General features: G+C 45.8%; 1 protein-coding gene across 4 annotated transcripts in view; it reads right to left on the reverse strand.

Moving 5' to 3' along the window:
- DPP6 (dipeptidyl peptidase like 6) overlaps nucleotides 1-23804 on the reverse strand; it is an 865367-nt gene that overhangs the window by 220359 nt on the left and 621204 nt on the right. For all 4 annotated transcript variants that reach the window (XM_075922772.1, XM_006129324.3, XM_075922771.1 and 1 more), the window contains exon 5: nucleotides 20675-20749. In XM_075922772.1, coding sequence (XP_075778887.1) covers nucleotides 20675-20749 — 75 coding nt within the window. The remainder of the gene's footprint in view (nucleotides 1-20674; nucleotides 20750-23804) is intronic.

Consider the following 23804-nt stretch of genomic DNA (forward strand, 5'->3'; position numbering starts at 1 on the left):
CCCAAAGTTTGTGGAAGGCTGGAGAGGGATGGCACGAGACAAATGGCTTGGTCACTGTCTTCGGTCCATCCCCTCCAGGGTCCCTAGGGTTGGCCGCTGTCGGCAGACAGGCTACTGGGCTAGATGGACCTTTGGTCTGACCCAGGACGGCCATTGTAAGCTCAGGGCTCAGGGTCGGGGGTCTCAGTGGACCCCCTTGATTTTCATGCACACCTGCTCCTGGGTGGCCAGGCTGGCAGCTCTCCTGCCCTAGACGGCCACTTTCCTGTGCTTAGTGCGGAGATCGTGGATGAGGTCCACGATGTCCACACTAGCCCAGGAAGGTGCCCGCCTCTTGCGGTCCAGGGCAAGCTCCCGGGAGCCGCCAGCCTGGTCCCGGGAAGAGGGGGTGGGCTGGGGGACATCGGGTGGGTGGCTCTGTGCCATGCCAGGTGCAGGGTCTGCTGGCTGGGTGCTGGCAGGCTTGCACCTGGCACGGGCACCGTAGCCAGCCCGTGCCCCTTTAAGGGGTCCGGGGCTGGGAGGGGGGCATAGAGTTTCCCTGGTGTTGGCCAGAGTGGTCACCAGGGAAACCTGGGGAGGGCTAGCCTCCCACTAGTTCAAATTAAGGGGCTACACACCCCTTAATTCGAACTAGTAAGTTCGAACTAGGCTTAATCCTCGTAAAATGAGGTTTTCCTAGTTCGAACTAAGCGCTCCGCTAGTTCGATTTTAATTCGAACTAGCGGAGCGCTAGTGTAGCGCCTATGAATGTTAGTTCGAACTAACGTCCGTTAGTTCGAACTAACATTGTAGTGTAGACATACCCTGCGTGAGTAATAAGAAAGTATGTCAATTTCAAAAGAGATCAGCTGCCTCTGAGGTATAGCCTGAGAGACACTAGCATGTGTGGGTCTAATACAGATGAAAGAAAGCAATGGATTTCAATGGCAAAATTGGGACAAAACAGCTGAAAATGTGAAGATGGTACCCTAGACTCTGGGCATTCTGCCCCTCTTGTATGTCATGCTTGTGACATTAGGGATGTTAAATTTAGTTTAATCAACTAATTGACTAGTCGATGGATTTTCTGTTGATTAGTCAGTAAGTGGGGGAGTTGCAGCAGGGTTAGCTCCTAGACCCGGGAGCTAATCCTGCTGCAGCTCTGCCTTTTAAATGTAGTAAGAGCAAGTCTCTCTACTGCACTTCAGCTTTTTAATCATATTAAGAGCCTGCTGGCTTAATAATCCCTGCATGATTTACCCCCCATAGCAGCGGTACCATCAGCAGAATAGGTAGGCAGGGGTTCTTTCACATAAAACATATTAAGGCTGATGACTCAGGCTCCACTGTGTTGTAGCACATTTTTATATGAGGAAACCCTTTAATTTTCTCAAGATAAGGCCCTTTGCAATGAGAGAATGGAAAGAAAAAATAGAAAGAAATCCTATTTCCAAAACTGGAACATTAGCTGCCCAAGGAGGAGCATTAATTACTGGTTTTAACACTATCTCCAATCAAGACACAGGTCTTCAGGCAGCTACTAAGATTAAAGAGACTTGCTCAAGGTAAATACAGAGCAACACATTCTCTGGAATTAGTCAAATAACTCAAATAAAAGGGAGTACATTTCTGTCATTAAGACTGGAGTTCTGTGCACTCTGAGCACCTGCATTTAACTGAGGGTTTTTATGTAGCAAAATTTAGTGTACTAGAGGAGGGCATTAAATATATTTTTCTGATTTCAGTTATGGGAGAAAAAAGTTGGCAGAGATCAGAAAAAAAAGGTTTAAACTATTATGCTAGCTTGACTCCAGCTAGTGTGAGTCTGTCTATCAGGATCGGATGGCTCACTTCCAGCTGCAACACCAAAATATCCTCCATATCTGCAGTGCCCAGCAAAAAGAAAGAATTTCACTTTACAGCTCTCAAATTTTGCCTCTCTAATGTCTTTTGCCTAGTCTTGTCTTTCCTGTTTTGAGTTCCAGTCTCAAAGTTTTTCTGTCAATAGAATTTTTAAACAAACACAATCACTTGTACCTATCAATTTCCAGACCCAGATAACGAGTATGTATTTTAGAGGAAAGAAGGGAGACAAAACTGGACTTAAAACTGAAACTCTGTTGCAATAAGGAAGCTTTAACCACCCCTACCATAATAGAAGGGATATAATTTTCTATTAAGTTTTATAGGCTTTCAGAGTCATTGTATAAAACTATATTTATTTCATCCCTATTACAGTCTAGAAAAGGGCTACTCAATACGTGGCCCGGGGCCCATTTGTTTGTGGTCTGCGGTGAGGTTTGGGTTTACGCGGGACTCATCACAGGACCTTTGAACATAGCCTCCACTGGCAACACGCTTCACAATGGCAAGTCAATATAATGGTCTTCTATTGATATGAGATTTAGTAGTTAAATTCCTAGACTGTCATTGCTCATTAATAGTGCTGTCATATGGGTGGAAATCGGGTATTACATTTTGTTAATATCAGCAGAACTGACTTAAATGGGGCCTGTGTGTTGCATAGTCTTGCCTTCATCTTTGTATTCATGCCCATCAGTGTGAAAGAAGATATTTGCATATATTCCATATATATTTGCATGTATATGCAACCACACTTAAGTTGCAGCCCTGGGCACATGTTGTGAGTATCACTGTGGCCCCCAGGGTTTCCAAAGTTGAGTAGCCCTGGTCTAGAAGATTCTTCCATGAGGGTTTCACTTTGCTCTTAGACAGATATAAGAAAATTGTATTTCCGTTCAGTTCTCTGCTGAATTCCTGTTTGCCATCAACATAGGCAGCTGGTGAAGTTGCTGCTCCCTTGCCTGTGGCCCCTGCCCATACTCCACCCCTATTCTGTTCATGCCCCACTCCCCACTGTCTGCCTCTTCTCTTCCCTTCCTCTCCCTGCTCACTCTTTCCAGCTAACCCCCTGACTCCAAATGTAGCAAATGATATTGAAAAAACCCCACTCTTCTACAATTTCTTTCTGAAGAAAAAGGAGCATGTTTTCCCCTTGCATGCCACATGGTAAAGATTGGACATGCAGAAGTTACTTAATTGAAAGCACTAAATTTGGGAATAAAAAATGTCTCTCACAGATTTTTTTATATACCCTGAAATTTGTCAGAGATTTATTTGCAAGAACTTTGTATAGTAAGGGCAAGCCAGCTGTCCTGATGAATGCAACATTAAATATTATGGAATACATGATGCAGCTCTTCCTTGTTTTACGTTTTCTTCATCAGTCTTTCTAAGCTGATGTTATATAGGTTCCACCTCCCAAATCCAGGCTTCTCTTGTTTGGCAACATCCATGTTCCGGCATGACCACGGATGTTCCTGGATGAGAGAGCCCCGGGGCAGGAGGGCCAGCAGCTGGGAGCCTGCTGCAACCCTGCGAGTCGGTGAGCATTCCAGCTGTCTGTCATCTGGCAGCAGGGCTGGGACCACAGCAGCCCAAGACTGTAAGCCTGGCCAGGCCGTATCAGCCTGGGAGGCAATGGGTCCACAGCAGGCCAGGTGGCAATGGCAGCATGACTGGGGCTGCCTGCCACCCAGCAGCAAGACCAGGGCTGCAGACACAGTGGCCCGGCAAAATCAGTACGGCCAAGGCCATGTGCCACCTGGCAGCGGGGCTGGAGCTGCAGCAGCTCAATCAGTCTGGAGCTGACCAGATAGCTGGCTGCAGAGCTGGGGCAGGGGTTGGCCTGCAGACAGCCCAAATGGGCTGAAGGAACCTGCAGTGGGGAGAGGCAGCGGGCTGAGGGGCTGGTATCAGGGAGGGGCGGTGCTCTCAGGCCACATCACGACTGGCGGGCCAGTTCAAAAGGGCCCGCCAGCAGCAGGGAAGGGGGCAACCTCCTCCGCCGCAGGGAGTGGAGGGCCGGGCCGAGGACAGACCGGAGCTCTCCCCGAGGCCGGCAGGTGGCCCATCCCCACCCCAGGGCATCCCGGGACAGTCCCCGCTGGCGGCGGACAGCCAGCCCGGAGGCCGGAACCGACCGGGGGAACTCCCGCTGTCCGAGGAGAGTGCGATCCGGCAGGGACTCGGCACAGGGGAGCGGAGCCCCAGGAGGAGCGACCGAGGAGCACCATAGGCACCAAGCACCAGAACCCCGGTAGGCAAGGGGGGGCTAGAAATCGGGCCCTCAGGGCCCGTGGAGGAGAAGAAGCAGCCCGGGGTGGCCCATGGACAGGTGCGTTTCAGGAATAAACCCCCATCTGTCATGCAGGGGTGATGGTGAGCCCCTGCACTTAGGACCCCGGGCTGGGACCTGGTAGCGAAGGTGGGTCCGGGTCCCCCTCTCCCTACCCTCTTCATCACAAACCCCACACCTCGGGGAATACGCAAGCGTGCATTTGCACCGGCGGGCCTACCAGGCAAAAGCCGCCGAGACTGGCCCCACGGAGGGGCCCAAAACTCTGGGCCTAGGGCCCACGGACCATGCTGGACTGTGGACGGCGGGTTCTCTGAATCCCCCCGGCTCACCTGAGAGGGGGTGACTGCACCCAACCTACCGGCCTCGTGACTGGGAATCTCACCCAGGGGCCAGGCAAACAGACGAAGGGGTCCGCTGAACCCCCCCTGCCCAGCTGGCAGGGGGTGATCGCACCCCGTGACTCGTCCACAGGTGGTCTTGTGAAGAATTTGTTTAAAAAATGATATGTCCAAAGATCCAAGCATTTAAGGTTAAAGCTGAGTACTCAGATTGTTCATCTAAAAATCTTTGTAAGGATTTTTGGAGATGTGATTTTATAATCATCAGCAACAAACTAATGAAATATTTAAAGCAAATTTTAAACTAAGGTCCTGTAGGCAGATAACAGTAATGTACAACTATTTTTCTCAGTAATTTCAGAAACTGACAATATTTACCTCCAGGTTTGCACATGCCTGTTAAATGCCTTCATTACCTTTCCACAGGTTCAATGTCATGCAAATAGGTGTGGCAAGCTGGAAAGCTTTTCATTTTATGTTACTAGATCCATTCTTGAGGAAGACTCACCAGGCTGCAATAGCCTGCTTGGGAGCCTGCAGGAATGGTCAAAATAGGGATAGCCAATGTGGGAAGGGTAGGCACTAAGACCCAGGAAAGGTACTGCCTCCCGTTGCCTCTTGTACCCGCTACCCATGGCTATCAGCCATTTGGGAGAACATGCACGGTTACTTCCTTTCTATTTTATGTTTTGAATCACAATCAACTTTAAAGTGTCTGGTAATTTTTCTAAGGACAGTAATCTATATATATCTGTTCAGTTTAATTTTAAAAATGTATATGAATTAAAGAAAACCAGAATGAAAAATGGTGTTTTATGACCCAAACAAAGTGGCTGTGTCTACACTGGCACCCTTTTCTATAAAAGGGATGCTAATGAGACCAGTCGGAATTGCAAATGCCGCGGGGGATTTAAATATCCCCCGCGGCATTTGCATGAACATGGCTGCCGCTTTTTTCCGGCTCGGGGTTTTGCCAGAGAAAAGCGCCAGTCTAGACGGGATCTTGCAGAAAATAAGCCCTTTTCCAGAAGATCCCTTATTCCTACTTTCAAGACTGGCGCTTTTCTCCGGCAAAACCCCGAGCCGGAAAAAAGCAGCAGCCATGTTCATGCAAATGCCGCGGGAGATATTTAAATCCCCCGCGGCATTTGCAATTCCGACTGGTCTCATTAGCATCCCTTTTACGGAAAAGGGTGCCAGTGTAGACACAGCCACAGAGGCATAGCTTTGTATCTGTCACGAACAGGAGGAGTGTTGATCAGCACCCGGTGACTAAGGGATTAACTCAGCTACCTAGCAAAGGTGTTGGCCAGAGGGCCAGGAGAACCAATTGAGAGAGAGGGTTGAAATTTGAACTAGATATAGGTTCCCTGCCTGCTTTCTTTGTGTGGAAGAGTTAACCAGGAATTGAGAGAAACAGAATGATTTAAACTCAGGAAGAACTGCCATGCCCCTCATGGAATTCAGGGCATGGAAGTGGACTGAACAAAGAGAAAATTAGAAGTGAGTACCAGGGAAATGTGAATCCAGTCTTATTCAGGGTAATTTTTCTTTATTTTGTGGTTTGGTTTGAATTGATCTGTGTGATTCTATGCCTCCCCTTCCCCTTTGCCATCTAAGCATTGTGCCAGAGGTTTTTTTTTCCCCTCTATTTTAATTCGATTTCCTCAGTTGCTCTGTAACATCTAGCTACCAAGTATGGTTTATCAAGTTTATCTTTTGTAATAAAAATCACTTCTTTTAAGGTGATGATTTGATTCTTGTGTATTGGAAAGTCTGTCTGTATCTGCATATCTCTGAGGGGTCAGCTACCAGAGACTGCAGCTTGTTTTTCTCTCTTTGTTTTGTTTTGCAAGCTCTTTTGGTTCAAAAGAACTTGGGGTACCCCTGGGGGTGATTTCAAGTGTTCACCGCTGGTTTTTGGGAAAATGCACTTGATGGTGGCAGCAGTTCTCAAAATCTATATGTTACGATTCTGGGGGAAAGTTTTTATAACCAGTGCCTGTAGAGGTAAGGTTTTGAAGCTCTCTTAAGGGCTTCCACCTTCTGTACTCGAAGTGCCAGAGTGGGGAACAGCCCTGACAGTATCATATATTTTTATCATTATCCTTTTCAATTATCCCATTTCTGTTTGATGTAAATCTAATTTGCTAACCAAAATATTTACCAAAAGCGATTGCTGAGATTGATACATAGCACCTCTCTGTATTCTTTCATGACAGGCCAATTATTCCTGATAGCTTGATACTGCTTTCCCATTCCCCAGTGCTGTTGACTTAATGTTGAGTTTACTGATGTGTATATGTGACTGTGAATAATTGGTCAGAGAATTAGTTGGACTCTGCAGTGTGCATCAAACAGCCTCGATTCCATTGAAAAACTTACTGCTAAATTTCTCCTCAATTATGAGTGTGCAAACCCACTGAAGAGTATCTTCCTAAATCACAGGGCTTAATCTTTATCCCTGGCTCTGTTTTCTTTGACTTTTTGGAGAAAGGGCTTCACAGAATCCTGCCCTTAGTTTTTCTGGTGAAATTTAATGCTTTAAGAATCTATATATTCCTATGTAACTGCTGCCATCAATATATGTTTATAATGCTGTTAATTTCACACATCCAGTAACTGATACAAGCAGTGAATTTCCTAAAATGGAGATGGCAATCAGAAACTGAGCTATGGTATCTGCACCTAAAACATTCCTACTGACAATTATAGGATATCTTCAGAGCCAGGCAAATTGGTTGAAAATATAGTGAAGAACAAAATGGTTAGACACATCGGTGAATAAGATATGTGGGAGAGGGCAGTCAATACTGCTTTTGTAAAGGGAAATCATGCCTCACCAATTTATCAGAATGCCATGCTGGTGTTAACAAGCATGTGGCGAAGGGTAATATAGATAATGTATCTGGACTTTCTGAAATCCTTTGAAAAACTCTTAAGCAGCCATGGGATAAGGAAGCAGGAAGTCTCATGGATCAGTAACTGGTTAAACAATAGGAAACAAAGGATAAAAATGAATGGTCAATTTAAAAATAGAGACAAGACCAAAAGATCAATAGTGGGGTATTTCACAGATCTATATTGGGATCTGTGGTATTCAACCTATTCATAAATGATCAGGGAAAGGAGATATGCAGTGAGGAGGAAAAGTTTCCAGATTACTAAATTACTCAAAATAAATAAGCCCAAAATTGGCTGTGAAGAGATACAAAAGGACCTCACAAAAATGTATGGGCACAAAATGGCTGATGAAAATCAATATTGATATGTGCAAAGTAATGTACGCTGGAAAATTAATCCCAATTATGCATACAACATGAATGGGGTCCAAAGTAGCTGTCTCTTCTCAAGAAAAAGATTGTGGACAATTCTCTGAAAACACCTACTCAACATGTAGTCAAAAAAGCTAACAGAATGTTAAGGAGCATTAGAAAAGGGATTGATAAGAAGACAGAAAATATCATAATAGCACTGCATAAATCCATGGTATGCCCCAATTTTTAATACTGCATGGAATACTGGTTGATCCATCTCAAAAAAAGATATATTAGGACTGAAAAAAGTACGGAGAAGGACAACAAAAATTACTCGGGTATGGAATAGCTTCCATACAAGCAGAGATTAAAAAGACAGGGAGGCTATGTCTACACTGCAGGCTTCTTGCGCAAGAAGCCTTTTGCGCAAGAGTTTTTGCACAAAAACTTCTTACGCAAGAGCACATCCATACCTCAAAGCACATCACAAAAGTGATGTGTTTTTGCGCAAGAGAGCGTCCACATGGCCATGGACACTCTTGCGCAAGAAAGCTCTGATAGCCATTCAAAGAATGTGTTTTTTCCCATAGGGGTTTCTTGCGCAAGAAACCCCTCTGGAGAGCCCATACATGCCTTTTTGCACAATAGCTGTAGAGCAAAAGAGAGTTATGCCTTACAGAAGGAGATTTACCTACACCAGCAAAAGCCCTCTGTTCTGCCATTTTACTGCTGATTTTACTGCATTTGAGGTGTGGACTCTCTACAGGTTTTTGCGCAAAAATGGCCATTTTTCGTAAAAACCTTCCAGTGTAGACGTAGCCAGACTGTTCAGCTTGGAAAAGAGATAACAATGGAAATACCTATGAAATCATGATTAGCATGGAGAAAGTGAATAACACAATATATAACACAAGAACATCTGTCACAATCCTAAGGAAGTATTCGTCACAAACCACCGAGTCAACCTGTGAAACTCATTGCCAGTGGATGAGATGGCCAAATGTAAAACTGGGTTACAAAAAAAAGATTAGATAAGTCCATGGACAGTAGTTCCATCAACTGATATTGGCCAAGATGGTCATTGATGCAACCCCAAGCTTTGGGTGTCCCAAAACCTCTGACTGCCAGAAGCTGGGACTGGACAAGACAGAAGGGACCACTTGATAACAGGATCTGTTCTGCTCATTCCCTCTGAAGTATCTGGCACTGCCCATTGTCATAAGACAAAATGATGATCTAGCAAGACCTTGGTCTGACCCAGCTTGGCCATTTGTACATGATGTTCATGTAGGGGTGTGCAATGCTTTTTTTGTGATGGTAGTGCCCGGTGTGCAGTACCAGCACCTCCAGTCAGTGCTCAACAACTTTTCCCCTGGAGTACCGGCACCTTTCCTTTTTTTCGTTTTTGTTTTTAACAAAAAAAGCACAGAGGGCGTGTATTTATATATTTATTCCTCTGTGACAGCTGAGTAGAAAAACTGCAGAATTAACCCCCTGCCTCACCACCCCCATTTAGGTAAATAAGGTGGATATGGTTGGAAAGAACCTGCCCTATTTGGGAAATGAGAGACAACTGCCTGCCCAATTAGCCCAGGACTAGAAAAGAGGCTGGGAAGAAGGAAGTCAGCGTGGTGGAGGGACAAAGGAAGGCGAGGGAGTGCAGGCAGGGAGAAAGCCCTTCCCTTCTGGGTTGAGCCACAAGGAACCCATAGCCGTGTACGCTGTAGAGTGAAGGTGGTGGGAGCACAAACTTGTAAATAAAAGCACCACTGGTTCCTGAACCCAAGGATCTCTGAGTGATTTTATCTGAGCCTCACAGTGGCAGGAACCAGGAGGGCCGGTTTCGCGACATTACATTCTCCTACATAAATCTCACCTATTATTGAAAATAAAATGAGCCACACGGAGAAACAAAGCTAAACAAATTGAGTTCCTGCATGGTTTTACATCCAGCACCACGACAGGGTGTGAGTGGAGGTGCACCCTTCCAGCAGCTAGGGCTAGAGGGAAATGGTTTATGCAGGACTGAGCCTTGTAGACCTGAATCTGGAAGCCCACTTGAAGCAGTTCCTGCATATCCCTCAGATATTATTTTTTATTTGCAATGCAGTTGTACCTAAAGGCTCCTATCAGACATGAGGGCCCCACTGTACAGGATACTGTAAGAAATACTCAACCAAAAGAAGCCTCTGAGAAGAAGAAGGCTCTGAAATACTCTGAGAAGCCTGTAATCCAAGTAAAGGAGCAACATGTGCCCCGTGCAACAAATGCCTCCAGATACAAGATAGCTTCATTCTAACATGCTGACCTATGATCCTGTGGGTGTGTGCCATGCTTTGGCCTCTCTTCAATCTTTTCACTTGGGGAAACACAAACATGTTCTCTTTCATCGTCTTTATACTGGGACACATGCAGGCTAAAGAAAGCCTCCCTACTTCCATCCACAGTGTAACAATCGCAAAAAAAATGGGAACATCATTCTGGGATGTATCATCAGGGGTGCTGCAAGCAAGGCATGAGAAATAATTCTCTTGCTCTGCTCCACACTTTTGAGGCCTCTGCTGGAGTGTTGTGTCCAGTTCTGGGCTCCACATTTCAGGAATGATGTGGACAAATTGGAAAAAGTCTAAAGAGCAACACAAATGATTAAAGGTCTAGAAAACATGATCTATGAGGGAAGATTGAAAATAATTGGGTTTGTCTAGACTGCATCCTCTTTTGAAAGAGGCTTTTTTGAAAGATGCTTTCGAAAAGCCTCTTTCAAAATAGAATGTTTAGACTACAACCAGTACTTTCAAAAAAGCGAGCTGCTTTTTTGAAAGAGAGAACCCAGACAGTCTGGATGCTCTCTTTCAAAAAAACCCTGTTTGCATTCAAGAACGCCTTTTTTCGAAAGTGCACTTTTGAAAAAAGGTGTTCTTCCTCGTAAAAGGAGGTTTACCGTGGTTGAAAAAAATGCTGTGTTCTTTGGATTTAATTTCAAAAGAATTTGGCGGCAGTCTAGACGCAGGGGAAGTTTTTTTAAAAAAAGGCCACCTTTTTCGAAAAAACCTTGTAGACTAGACACACTCTAGGGCTGTGACTACACTGGGCCACTTATTCCGGAAAATCAGCCACTTTTCCGGAATAAGCTGCAAGCTGTCTACACTGGCCCTTGAATTTCCGGAAAAGCAACAACGCTCTACTGTACAAAATCAGCCGCTATTCCGGAAAAACTATTCTGCTCCCGCTCAGGCATAAGTCCTTATTCCGGAACACTGTTACAGAAAAGGGCCAGTGTAGACAGCCCAATAGTCTTTTCCGGAAAAAAGCGAAAATGGCGATCGGGGCTCTTTTCCGGAAAAGCGCGTCTACATTAGCCACAGACGCTTTTCCGGAAAAAGAGCTTTTCCGGAAAAGCAGCCTGCCAATGTAGACGCTCCTTTTCCGGAAAAACTGAAAACGGAAATTCATGCTAGTGTAGACACAGCCAACGAGAAAAACCCTTTAAATGTCAGGGTACTTAAGCATTGGAACAAATTGCATAGGGAGGTTGTGGAATCTCCACAAACACCACTCAGGAATTATGTTGTTATAACTCAGTGCTGCACTGAGTGCAGTGGATTGGATTAGATAATGCTTTATGGTTCCATCCAGTTCTATGCTCTCTTTTTTTCACTCCAGCAGCGCTGGCAGGAGCGGCATCAGCGGCTCCAGGGCGCTGCCTCATCACTCTCCTGGAGCCACTGATGCCGTTCCTGCCGGCGGCCGCTTCGTCCCCTCCCTATAGCACCCGGGGATGAAGTGGCGCCGGCAGGAGGGGCATCAGCGGCCCCAAAAGAGTGACGGGGCAGCGAGCGGGGCCATTCTCCCATCCAGCACGCTGGAGCCGCTGATGCCACTCCTGCCAGCACCGCTTCGTCCTGGGAACTACAGGCATCAGCGGCTCCAGGGCGCAGGCAGGAAGAACGGCCCCGCTCACTGCCTCGTCGCTCTCCTGGAGCCGCTAATGCCGCTCCTGCTGGTGGCTGCTTCGTCCCCTCCCAGTAGCACCCGGGGACGAAGCGGCGCCAGCAGGAGCGGCATCAGCGGCTCCAGGAAAGCGATGGGGCAGCGAGCGGGGCCGGGCACCCGGGAGCTGCAGGGAGGGAAGGGTCAGGGCCAGGCAGGGATGGGGCCAGGATACATACAGTAGAGTCCCTATCATCCAACATATTCAGTAATCTGACCACGTGTTGGTCCCGTTTAGGTCGGATAATTGGGACTCTACTGTAGTTCAAATCCAGACCTGCATGCTTGATTCACGAAGCAGCTTCTCCTTCAGAAGGACTTATAGGTGTACAACCTTCCTCCAGTTTTCCTCCCACCATCTTGTGCTGATAGCCAAGAAGTTTCCAATTTAAATGTAACATATGACACGAGTGGGAGGCAGATGACAGTAAGGAACAAGGGCTATTGCTGAAACCCAGGCATCTCAAGATGACTCAAGTTAAATATTTTAATATTATAAATATATATGCAGCTGAAGGAAGGCAAAGAAAAGGCAGTAAACATTCCTGACTGAACTTGTAAAATGTGACATTTGGAAAGCTGTTATTTGCACAAAATTTGAGGACAGCTGTAAAAATTTGGCCCGAAAGGCAACATCACTCCCTGAAGATTTGTGTATTTGTGTTTTCTCCCCTGTGCCATAACATAAATCAAGCTTTAATTAGCTTGAATCAATTACTGTATGCTATCAATGCAGTAAAATAAAACTCCATATGCTGTTGTGTCTTGACAGAAATATTCATATTTGTATATGGACAGTGATTAATTTGTAGTAGCTATAACATCTGTGTCTTCCTCTGATTGCTCCTCATGCCCCACTGGCAATAAAGCTTACTTAATTCAGTGTGACTGGGAAGCACCAGTTTCCTGCACAAGTTGCATACTTCCATTTTGGCAGCTCGCGAACGGGATTGGAAGAAGAGGTTGCTATTCAAACTAACTTTGTTGGACGCTTTCTAAAATCACCATTGCCTATTTTGTTTGTGCTGTGCACCCTGCATTGCAAAAAAATGGCTCGGGGAATTTATTCATAGTGATTTTGAGATTAGAAAAGGCAGGGGATATCTTGCAACAAATTTTAAAATAGCACAGATTAATAATTTTAAAAATATTACGCAACATACTTTTGAACTAGAGTCTTAACAATTGACTGCTCTCTAATTTTCTCAAATAATAGCTACTTCCACTGCTATTGAATCTAAAATAAACTATCGTGCACAAAATTAACCTCATTTGTGTTTCCAAAGCTCTCCCGTTAATAAAATAGTTCAGTGCATGCACGACTCAGCTTTTGTTATGTAAATGCAGTTTGAGCATTTTTGTTCATTCTTATCACTATAAATAGGGTACAAAAGAGCAGGACTAAACAAAAAGATGCTCATGGGAAATGGAGTATTATGTATCAAAAAAGGCATAAGGTGGTTAAAGTACTAGTGGGTCCCAGGAACAAAGGCCAACATTTTCAAAGTTTGGAGCCTAAATTAGGCATCTAAATGAAAGTGATATGATTTTCAGAAGAGCTGAAACCATTTCTTTGTAGCTCTGATATTTAAGACTTGTGTTCTAAAAGGAACGCCCCAAAATACATGAAATCAATGTCCACTTTTGAAAGTTTAGGCTCCACCTTCTCTTTGCCTCAGTTTCCTCATCTGTAAATAGAGACACTAATGACTACCCTTTATAAAATGTGTTGTGGTCGATGGATGAAAAAGATTACATAAGACCTAAGTACAATGGTTGATTCTGAAACAAGTGACAGAATTCGCTATACCGATGGAAGAGATCCAACATTGATTAGAAAACTTGATTCGTTGTTACAGAGGGGAAAAGTGGATGAGTGCCCAGGCTTAAAGGTTTCCATGAAATTGCTGGGAGTCTGATGGCAACAAACCAAAGAATGAGGGGGAAAGAATCACCGAATGATTATTGTTCTTCATTGAGACAGGAAGAGAGAATTATTATTGCCTGAATTGTGTACTCAGATATTCCTGGATGTAATCTTTGGAAAACAATTCAGCTGATGAAAAGTTTGATCTTCTCAATGCTGAATTTTCATAGGCATGAGCTAAAGCTGCACTCATTTATCCAGCTAATGTGTGAGTAATTATAGCAGGTAACAAGTATGTATTTTTCACATTTAATGGTGCTACAATGTTCTGGATATGAAAATGGCAATAATGAAGGGAAAGATTGTTTAGAGACAGAACTTGTCAAATGCTCTTTTTTGACTGAATTTTAGCAATTAGCATTTGATGATAGTTAACATTCCCCTTGCAACTGCAAAATACACGAGATCTAGTCTCCATGAGCAAGTATCAAAGCCTCATCTTCCACAGCCATATAAAATAAAAGGGAATAAGTATGTCTACAGACAAGGTACCAGTTTTGAACTCAACTGGTTAAATCTGTTTCGGTTTGCATTCAGTATCATAGCTACAATATTAGCAGTATTACTGGTGATAGTGTGTAATTTTCAGAGGCGTATTTATCATAATAACAGCCCTTAACTAACTCAAAGGGATGTTCGGAAGTTTTATTAATATTTATACATATTAGTTAAGGCAGTGGGCAGACGTGACAGGTTTATATGGGAAGAGACGTTCCGGCCCCCCATTAGTCTTGGAGTCACACATCGGATAAGTGTGAGGAATTCCTAAATCTCCCTGCTAGGGTTATGACAAAGTCCTTACCCTCACATTAGTGCCAACAGTGAGAGTGGTGGCAATATAAGGGCAACCTCCTGTATATATGCAGCAAGGGCACCAGAACCTTTACATAAGCCATGACTTCCTCTCCTCCCCTCCCTGTTTTAGCACCAGTAGAGGGAGTGGGAAGAAAAGCAACTTGTATTGGAGTAGCTGGGGTTTGCTGGGACAGAGCCCCCACTTCCTAGGAAATAACCTTTTTGAGAAAGGCAGGGTCTGAGCCACCACTGCAGGAAGGTGAGGAGAGCCCCTCTCAGTGGAGTGGGGGGCAGAGTCCACCCATGGAGGGAAGGGGGCTGAGCAGTGACTGGCTGGGCTCGGGGGAGAGCAAAGCTCCATCTTTGAGAAGCAGATGGGGGGAGGGGTTACACTGTGCCCAGATGGTGGAACAGGAAGGAAGAGGAGATGGGGAAAAGGAAGCCCACCCCCAGTGTTGAGCAGGGAGTAAGGTTGAGTTTCCCCCCCCTAACCCATAGCAGCCTCCTCCCTGCTTCCCTTCTTCACCTTCTTCCTGATGGTGCCTCTGACTGTAGCTGCTTTGTCATAGGTGTTGCAGTACAGCATGTGCTGCCCATATCCACTACTGCCATGTACATAGAGATAGAAGGGGCAGTGGTAGCACCTGCCAGCCCTTCCTTGCATCACTGCACCCCTCCCTCCCCCCCCACACACAGGCCAGAGGCAGTTGGACATGGTGTGGACACATGCTGAATGAACTGGGCTGGCTCACCCTATGAGCAAACTACATCCTAGCAGTATCCCTGTGCTGTGAGCTGGCCTGTCAGCAGAGGAGCGAAGGGTGAGCTGAGGAGAGATAGGAGTTGCCAGGTCAGAGCAGGAAGGGGTAGGATGAATGGGGCAGGGGTTAAGCAGAGTTCAGCCCGAGGTGTTGGCTGCCTTTTGCCATTGTGCAGGCAGGAAGCGAAGAGAACTGCTTTCAGCTGCAGAGGAGTAACGGTAGTTCGGAATAGGACCCTAGTCTGAACTACCTAGTTCGAGCCCCGTGTAGCCGCGCTACACGGGGTTCGAAGCAGCGGGGATTTAAAAATGGCGGCTCCCCGCTTATGCTAATGAAGCCCGGGAAATTCAAATCCCGGGCTTCATTAGCAAGTGCGGTATGCATACATTACCCCGCTAGTTCGAACTAGCGGGGTAGTGTAGACATACCCCCAGACAGTCCGGTATTTTTGTCTCCTATCCGGTAAAAAAATTCAGAGCATATGGGACACTTAAAATGTCCGGTATTTTCTGAATTTTTTCCCAGTCAGGAGGAGAAAATGCCAGGCACCTGGCAACCCTACAAACACTCAGCACCTGGCCTTCCCCCCCCCCGACCTCTCCCCCTCTCCGGCGCCCAACACCCCCAGCCCCCTGACCCCAGCCCCCATAATTACCTGGTTCCCCAAGGCTGCCGGCACAAAATGGCTGCCGGCCAAAAGACCTAGGGGAAGCAATGCTCAACAACTTTGGTTTCCCTCTCCCCTTTTTTTTCCCTGTCAACAGAATTTTTCCTGTTGTTTTTTTTTTGGGGGGGGGGGGTCGGTATTTTTGTTTCAACCATCTGGCAACCCTATTAGTGGCCAACTGCAACCTTTCAGCCCTGTGCATGCAGGTTGGGAAAGGAGCTGCCTCCAGCTGCAAGGAGGAGGAGCAGAAAAGGGATGACTTGGCCAGCGTCTTTGTTCATTCCTTCCCCTCTTCCTTCCCTCTGCAGCTGAAAGCAGTTCTCTTCGCTTCCTGCCTGCACAATGGGAAAAGGCAGCCAACACCTCGGGCTGAACTCTGCTTAACCCCTGCCCCATTCATCCTACCCCTTCCTGCTCTGACCTGGCAACTCCTATCTCTCCTCAGCTCACCCTTCGCTCCTCTGCTGACAGGCCAGCTCACAGCACAGGGATACTGCTAGGATGTAGTTTGCTCATAGGGTGAGCCAGCCCAGTTCATTCAGCATGTGTAGCCGCGCTACACGGGGTTCGAAGCAGCGGGGATTTAAAAATGGCGGCTCCCCGCTTATGCTAATGAAGCCCGGGAAATTCAAATCCCGGGCTTCATTAGCAAGTGCGGTATGCATACATTACCCTCCTAGTTCGAACTAGGAGGGTAGTGTAGACATACCCTGGGTGAATACCAGACACCTGGCAACCCTAGCCACTAATAGAAATCTGGAGGTTATGTTTCTGTTGTTAAAAAGCGGAGGCAGGGACATCCTTCCTTGAAATGTGGCGGGGAGCATGACCCTCCTGGTCCACCCCCAGTTCCAGTGCTGCTGAAACACAGTCCCAGACGAATTATTACACTTATGGGCAGTTGAGGCTCTTTAGCAGATGAGTTGGCAGCTCATCTGGGAGAAGGACAACTCTGACTACAAATCCTCCATTCACATTAGTTGCCATGCTTGTAAGTGTCCATTGCACTAGCATGGCGTTAGCTGCTTGCGAGAGGAAATGACAAAGGCCATGTACAAATCTTTTTGTAGGCTCTAAAGACATGAGAGATGAGTGCATCAACTGCTCCTTGAGAGGAACCAAACTCTGGTCAGACTGTCATCTTGGGAGACGCATAATGTCACTACACTTCCCATCGAAGCACCTCAGCAGATGCCTCACACCCAGTGTTCCCTCTAAACTTCAGGGCAGCACAGCTTCATGGGTGATTAATCATCCCCACCCAGTGAGTTAGCTCCATGCACGGAGCCCTGAGCCTCTGACTGGGCGGGGCTGATTAATCACCTGGGAAGCTGTGTTGATGCGCAGCTTAGAGGGAACACTACTCACACCACCAAAGAAGATCTTTGCGAGTGATCTGAATGATCCCAGCAAAAAGGAAAGTTGCAACAGACACTAAAGACTGTGTTCCTGAGAACTTCCCAGCCCCGCCCTCGTGGAGATTGACACCAGGCATGTCCTGGCTGGAGTCGATGACGATGGGAGAGAGAGGTCACTGGCAGCGAGCCAGGATAGCATCCAGCTGCTCATAGCCACCCCTGAGTGGGAACTCTGCTCCCGGGCCTTGGTGTAGGCCTGCCAGAGCTCTTTAATTTTCATCCGGACCTGGTCCAGGGTCCTGGTGTGTCCTTTCTCCGCCAGGCTGGTGGCCTTGTGGCTGTAGATGTTGGCATTGCACCTCTTGGTGCTGGATGTTGGTCTCCCCCCCAGACATTAATGACATCCAGGATCTCTAAGCCAGTCCAGGCTGGAGCTCTCTTTCACTCCAGCCAGTGGCATCAGAGGGTGCTGCAGGCAGGCTGGCAGCCAAGGACGGCACAGAGGGAGCATTTGTGTTGCTCATGGCTCCACTCAAAGGTGCTGTGTGGCACAGGGGATAGCAGGGCTTTCCTGGTGCCACAAGCTCCTTCCCTTCTGCCTGCAGCTTAAAGTCTACAGAGAAGGGGAGCAGTAGAGTTGTCAGGTGGGTGGCCAGCGCAACAAGTGCAGCTGTGAGAACCCTCTGTAGGCCAATTATTTCAAAATAGTGTGGCCACTCGGCTGCTGCTAACACTATTTTGAAATAACAATTGCCTCATGACAAGCAGGCATTACTATTTCGAAATAACAAGCCTGTTATTTCAAAACAACGAACTTGGTAGTGTGGACGCTGCACTTGTTATTTCGAAATAAGGAGAGTTATTTCGAAATAACTCCCTAGTCTAGACCAGGGCGCAGTGAGCAGCCTGTAGGAGCTGGCATATGTTCACAACATTTTTGTCATGTGGTGCTATAAGAAACAACAAAAACTTTGTAAGTGATCATGGACTCTTGACAATGTGAAAACAGAACAAAAGGCTGAATCCTCCAAATAAACTATTCTTAACAGTTGGGCCAGCTCTTATTACAACAATGATTAATTCTTTATAGTTTTCAGCAATATACCATGAACTGCTTTAGTAGCAAAATAGATAATAATGTCTGTTGTACCCGCCATAAAAATCCCTAAGTCCTCACTGTAGTGCAGAAGACTCTAGCAGTTTGGTCTGTAATAATCAGCTTGGATTTCCTGGATATAATTGTTCTTAACTAGCTCACACACAGTAATGGGCTGCTAAATTGGAAATGAAGAACAAACAGCTTTTAAAAGGATCTGGGCAAGTTTCCTTTTACTGCCACATTACCATAATAGCCATTCATAACAAAAGCAATTAAGTATTCTCTATTTAATATCTCACTGTGTCATTCAGCAAAACCACTTTTCTCCTCTTTCATTACCAATTACACAAACACCACTGGTTATTCAGATTACCAGAAGAACTAGCACAAGTCTGTTGTTTATTTTTATAATTATAATTATTCATATCCAACTATTGTGCAAATTATGGATGTGGGACAAAATATAGAAAAGCTGCCTGGGTATTTTAAAATCCAGTCACTAAAAGCTATATCATTCTGGGTATGCAATTTGGGTGGGAATCAAAACTCAGCGGGATCCTTTGAGATTCTCTGATGACAGGCATTGCAGTTCAAATCGTTATAGCTTGCCTGAGTAGCACATACCTAGCTGAACAGAGCAGGGTCCTTTCAAAAGACTGCAGTGTCAGCTCTTGAGGAGCGTGTTTCAGGAGCACACGTAGCAAGTGGTGGCGGACCACATGCAGAAAGAAATGGTGACACCCACATTCCAAGCAGGGCTTTCTGCCAGATCACTGGTTCCAAAACTTTTTTATACCGCAGACCGGCAAACCACTCACAAGCATTCGGTGGACCAGTAACATTTTATTTGCAAAGTTGCATATTCATTAGGCGAATGATGAATATGCAAATAAAATGTTACTGGTCCACCCTCAGAGCTGCCATGAACAGCCAGCTTCAGTTCCACCAGCCCTCCACCCCTTAAGGCTTAGAGCCCCCCCCCCACCAGACTCCTCCAATGCCAGCCTCCTATTTCCCGACCCCCACTGCACCCATCCCCCCTAAGGCTCACTGTGCCGGCCCCCAGCCCCCAATATTAGCCCTACCCCATAGTCCCCCAGTGCCAGCCTTGCCCCCATAGCCCCACCACTACTAGCCCTGCCTCTAGAGCCCCCCCAGACACTAGTGTCCCCTCTAAGCTGCAGGGCAGAACAGCGTCACAGGTGATTAATCAGCTCTGCCCAATCAGAGGCTCAGGGCTCTATGCACACCTATGAAGCTGTGCTACCCCGCTGCTCTGATGCCCCAGAGCTCCCCAGTCTCAGCCCCCCACCTCTTAAAGTCCCCTCCCCTTAAGAGAACCCACAATTCAGCAGCCTGAGGGATGGGCAGAGAGAGCTGGGAGAGGGGAAGGGGGAAGAGGCTGCTTGGAGTAACCACACTGGGCCCCTCTAGGGACAATCAGCAGCCTTTGAAGCAGCCTTCTAGATCCAAGCCCTGCAGGTTCTTAGTCCCACGCTCTAGGTGCAACACAACAGCTCATGGACTGGACAAAGGGTCCTCCACAGCAGCCTGGCTCCTCTCTCCCAAAATGCCTGGACAAGCCCCCATTTCCTCCTTTTTCCCCAAGGGCTCATGGGAGTTGTAGTCTCTAGGACTAGACTGCAGCACAAAGGATCCTCCCAGAAAAAGTCAGAGGCCCCTTTAATAAGGGGACTACACATACAAGGTTTAAAAGGAAAATAAAACATGGAAACTCAAAAAGAGCATTCGGAGCCAGGCAATGTTTTATTTCCTCTTATTTAATGATCATTTAAAAGTGAACAAACTACATTTGTTTTCTTTTAAACTTGAAAAAAATTAAAAAATAGCCCTCATCTAAAACTTAGTAGTAACCGTGGGTGAATTTTTATGGATGATTTATATATCATTCTTGAAAAAAAGGGCTTTATAATGAAAGTGATAGCTCAGACTTAACTGCAGCACTGGGAACAGCGACACTATAATTAATGTATTATTTCACATGTGGGAGACACTGACAGTTGCTTTTTGCTCTGAGGAAGAAATTTATAGCATGACTGAGGAAGAAGTCATGGAAAAGAATTACACTAAGGGGAACAGAAATCTGTGGCAAAGACATACCTTCACAATCTCCCTCTCAAACCTTATAAAACTCTGGCATTGACAGTATTACCCCCTTGTGTTATTTATAGCTTTCCTTCTATTCGATAGGAGTGACATACGCTAGGAGAATATATTTTATGGCAGAGAGGGCTTTTTTTTTTATAATGATGAATGAAGTTAAAGAATCAAAGGGAAAAAACTGATTGTTTGTTGTTGATGACATAAATGTGCTTACCGGTTCAACGTCAAATGCGTAAAGGGCATACTCCCGATCAGGTGACACTTCATAGCGAATGGCCTTTAAGAAGACCTAAAAAAAATCAGATATGAAAATACACATGTGATTTTGTAATATAATATATCAAACTATTTTCATGCTCATCACAGAGGAAGGGAGGGAGGGAAGTATAGTCCGATGTCATTATTTTTTAGATGACACTTGTAAATAATACTCTGTTTTGATAAAAAAAAGGTGAACAGATCATATGCATTTGTTCATGTCTCCTAACACCTCCACACCCTAAGGAGATTCAGCATGATTTCTCACTCACTTGTTTTTTTCTTCCCGTTCATTTCCTTCCATCTATAGTGTCACATACATTAGTCCCATGCAAAAAGTTGATGGGGTGGGAACTAGAGGCAGCTGCATATCAGGATGGGGACAGAAAGCAGACCATAATAAAATATAGGAAAGGGCTCTATCCCTCTCATCCCCATGGTGGCTGGGCCTGTGTTGCTATCTTCTACTTAGTTTGCAAGCTCCTGAGGCAGGAAGCCCTGCCATCTTGTATATCTGCAACATGCCCAACACTCTCTTGATGTTATATACAAGCTACATTGTGACTTGGGCTATGTGCCTGCCGAAGGGATAAGAACATCCCCTCCCTTTGCATGCCTATGCAAGCTATCTCTGGCCTGACAGCAGAGGAGTTTACTTTGTTTACTTCCTCCCTGTAGTTGAAGGGTAGGAAGCGAATAAGAAGCAGTGAGACATTAGAGGAGCCTTGTTTCCACCCAATTCTCTGCAGTCATTAGCTGATATCCTTGATCCACTGAATAGAAGTAGAGGAATATTAAATCACTATTTGTACAAGCCATTCATAAAACACTACAGATTCCCCTAGAGAAAGAAAGGAGGAACCAGAGTAGGGCTTGTTCCTCACAGGGATCTCTGAATCACCATGTCTCCCAAGATTAGTGCTGGGGTGATGTAGTTTATGTGCCAGCCTTTCCTGAGGGTCATACCTAAAATTAGCTCTAGCATTACCATTCATGCACAGTAGCTCCTGATACTTGTCTGGTGATGTTTTTTTCCCTCCTCTGCTTCTAATTTGCCTAGTGCAGATATTCCTATCTCTTTCCTACATGGTTTTAATATGCAGGGCCATCTCCTACATTTCCAAGGCCAAAGATAGATCACTCTAATATGCCTTCCCCCCTTTTGCTTTTAAATCCTTTTCTTCCACCTAACAAACCAGACGGAATTTGAGAAATTACCGATAATCACAATGTAGTAGAATCTTGGGCATAGTGCAAGTGGATGGTATCATGCAGAAAAGCCCTTCACAAGGTCAGCAAGTGGGTTTGAGTGGCATGAGTGCATTAACAATCAGATGATCTAACCAAAGGCAAGAATGCCCATAGGAGTGTGCCAACCAGCACTGTCGGCATGAAGACAGATTTTGTTTGCTGATATATTAAAAAGGTGAAGGAAGAAATCTGCGCCAAGACAGTGAAAGTTGTTTTGACACAAGATGAGGATGAAAAAAGGGGGTAGATAGGTTAGAAGGAATAAGTAAATGTAAATAAGATGGATAATATAATCCATGGCAAACCAGGCAGACTAAAAGCATAGGCAGATACAGTTTAAGGTAGTAGGACAAGGGAAAAACAACCAAAAATCAGATGATCTTTCAGTAGCTATATGATAAAACATAACATGGGAAAAGGCTTCTCCACAAAGAACAGTTCTAAACCCTCCAGTACCGGGAGCAAAGAATGGTAAAGAGAAAGTGAATGCAGCTCTGCAGTGTTTAGAGACAGAGGCCTAACATAATACGGAGGAAGGTCTTCTAGTGCTGAACAAAGGAGGCCACATTCAGATTATTGTGTGAGGTCCCGCATATCTTACCATTAAGAGTTATTGTAAGTCATAGTATTATTGTACTATCTGAATATGGTAAAGCAGTGGTTCTCATACGAGGTCTATGGACTGCCACCAGTTGGCCAGGAAAACTCTCACTTGTATATCGAATACTGAGGGCAGTTCTGGCAGGCAAGGAGTAAAGGAAGCTGACGGGACCATTTGCTCCCATTGGCCTCCTGCAATGGGTAAAGTGCCAAGCTTGGCTTAATATAAGCCGACTCCAGCTACATATTCTACGTAGCTGGAGTTGCGTACCTTAAGCCAACCTTCCATGTCTAGTGTAGACCTGGCCTCAAACGCTATCTGAAGCTATAATAAATAAAACTAGCATGAATTTGGCTAAGAAAAGTCAGACATTAAAGGTGAAGCGTAGCCCAAGGTCCAGTGTGCTTCAACAGCAGCCCTGGGAACTACCAGTTGTGGACTACAAACTGCAGCATGTTCAGAGAACTTCCTGCTTCCTGCCAGGATGTGTCCTCTGCCCCCAGCAGGGTCCCAGCAGAGACTGAGCTAGAAGCAGCTCACAGACTGCATGCTGAGAGGAGGGGCTGGTGAACTGTGATCCTGTTCTGGTTTTTTATGGAATAAAGCCTGTTCCTGGTGGTTTGTCTGAGTGGGTCTGGTCTGAGGTGCACACACACACATAATACACAACACAGAGCACACCAAGGATCCTCAGGCCTAGCCTCCCACTGTTGTGTAAGAAGTCACAAAATAGTTTCCACTATGCCGAATAACCTCACACTGGGCTAGTGAACAGGAGGGGTTACAAAGGAATCTAGTCAATTCCTCTACACAGAACACAGCTGATGGTTTCTGCGGGAAAAAACACATTGATCAGTTATGGAACAATTATGATATGCTGTTGTCAGAAAGTATTCAACAGAGATAGCCTGCTGGTCTAGTTCCGGCATGTGGCACTCCCATGCAAAGAATGGATGAAAACCAGCCTCAGATTGTTGAATGGCTGATGCTGATAGCTCTGGAGAAACTTCCATTCCACTGTCATTGTCAGGGACAGAGGCACCTCAGCATGTGTCCTTTGAGGCTGGTGGGAAATGAAAAGGAAGGATGCGGGTGGGGAGGGAGCCCATGGAGCTTTCCTGGGAAAAATCATGAAATATATGCTGTATTGTAGGGCTGTACTGTACTAAAGAAAGAAAGAGCTGGATGACTATGGGCTTTCTTGTGAGCTGAAACTTGAAAACCAGGATGAGAC

The sequence above is a fragment of the Pelodiscus sinensis genome, chromosome 2 (genome assembly GCF_049634645.1).
Source record: "Pelodiscus sinensis isolate JC-2024 chromosome 2, ASM4963464v1, whole genome shotgun sequence".
NCBI classification, from domain to species: Eukaryota; Metazoa; Chordata; order Testudines; family Trionychidae; genus Pelodiscus; species Pelodiscus sinensis.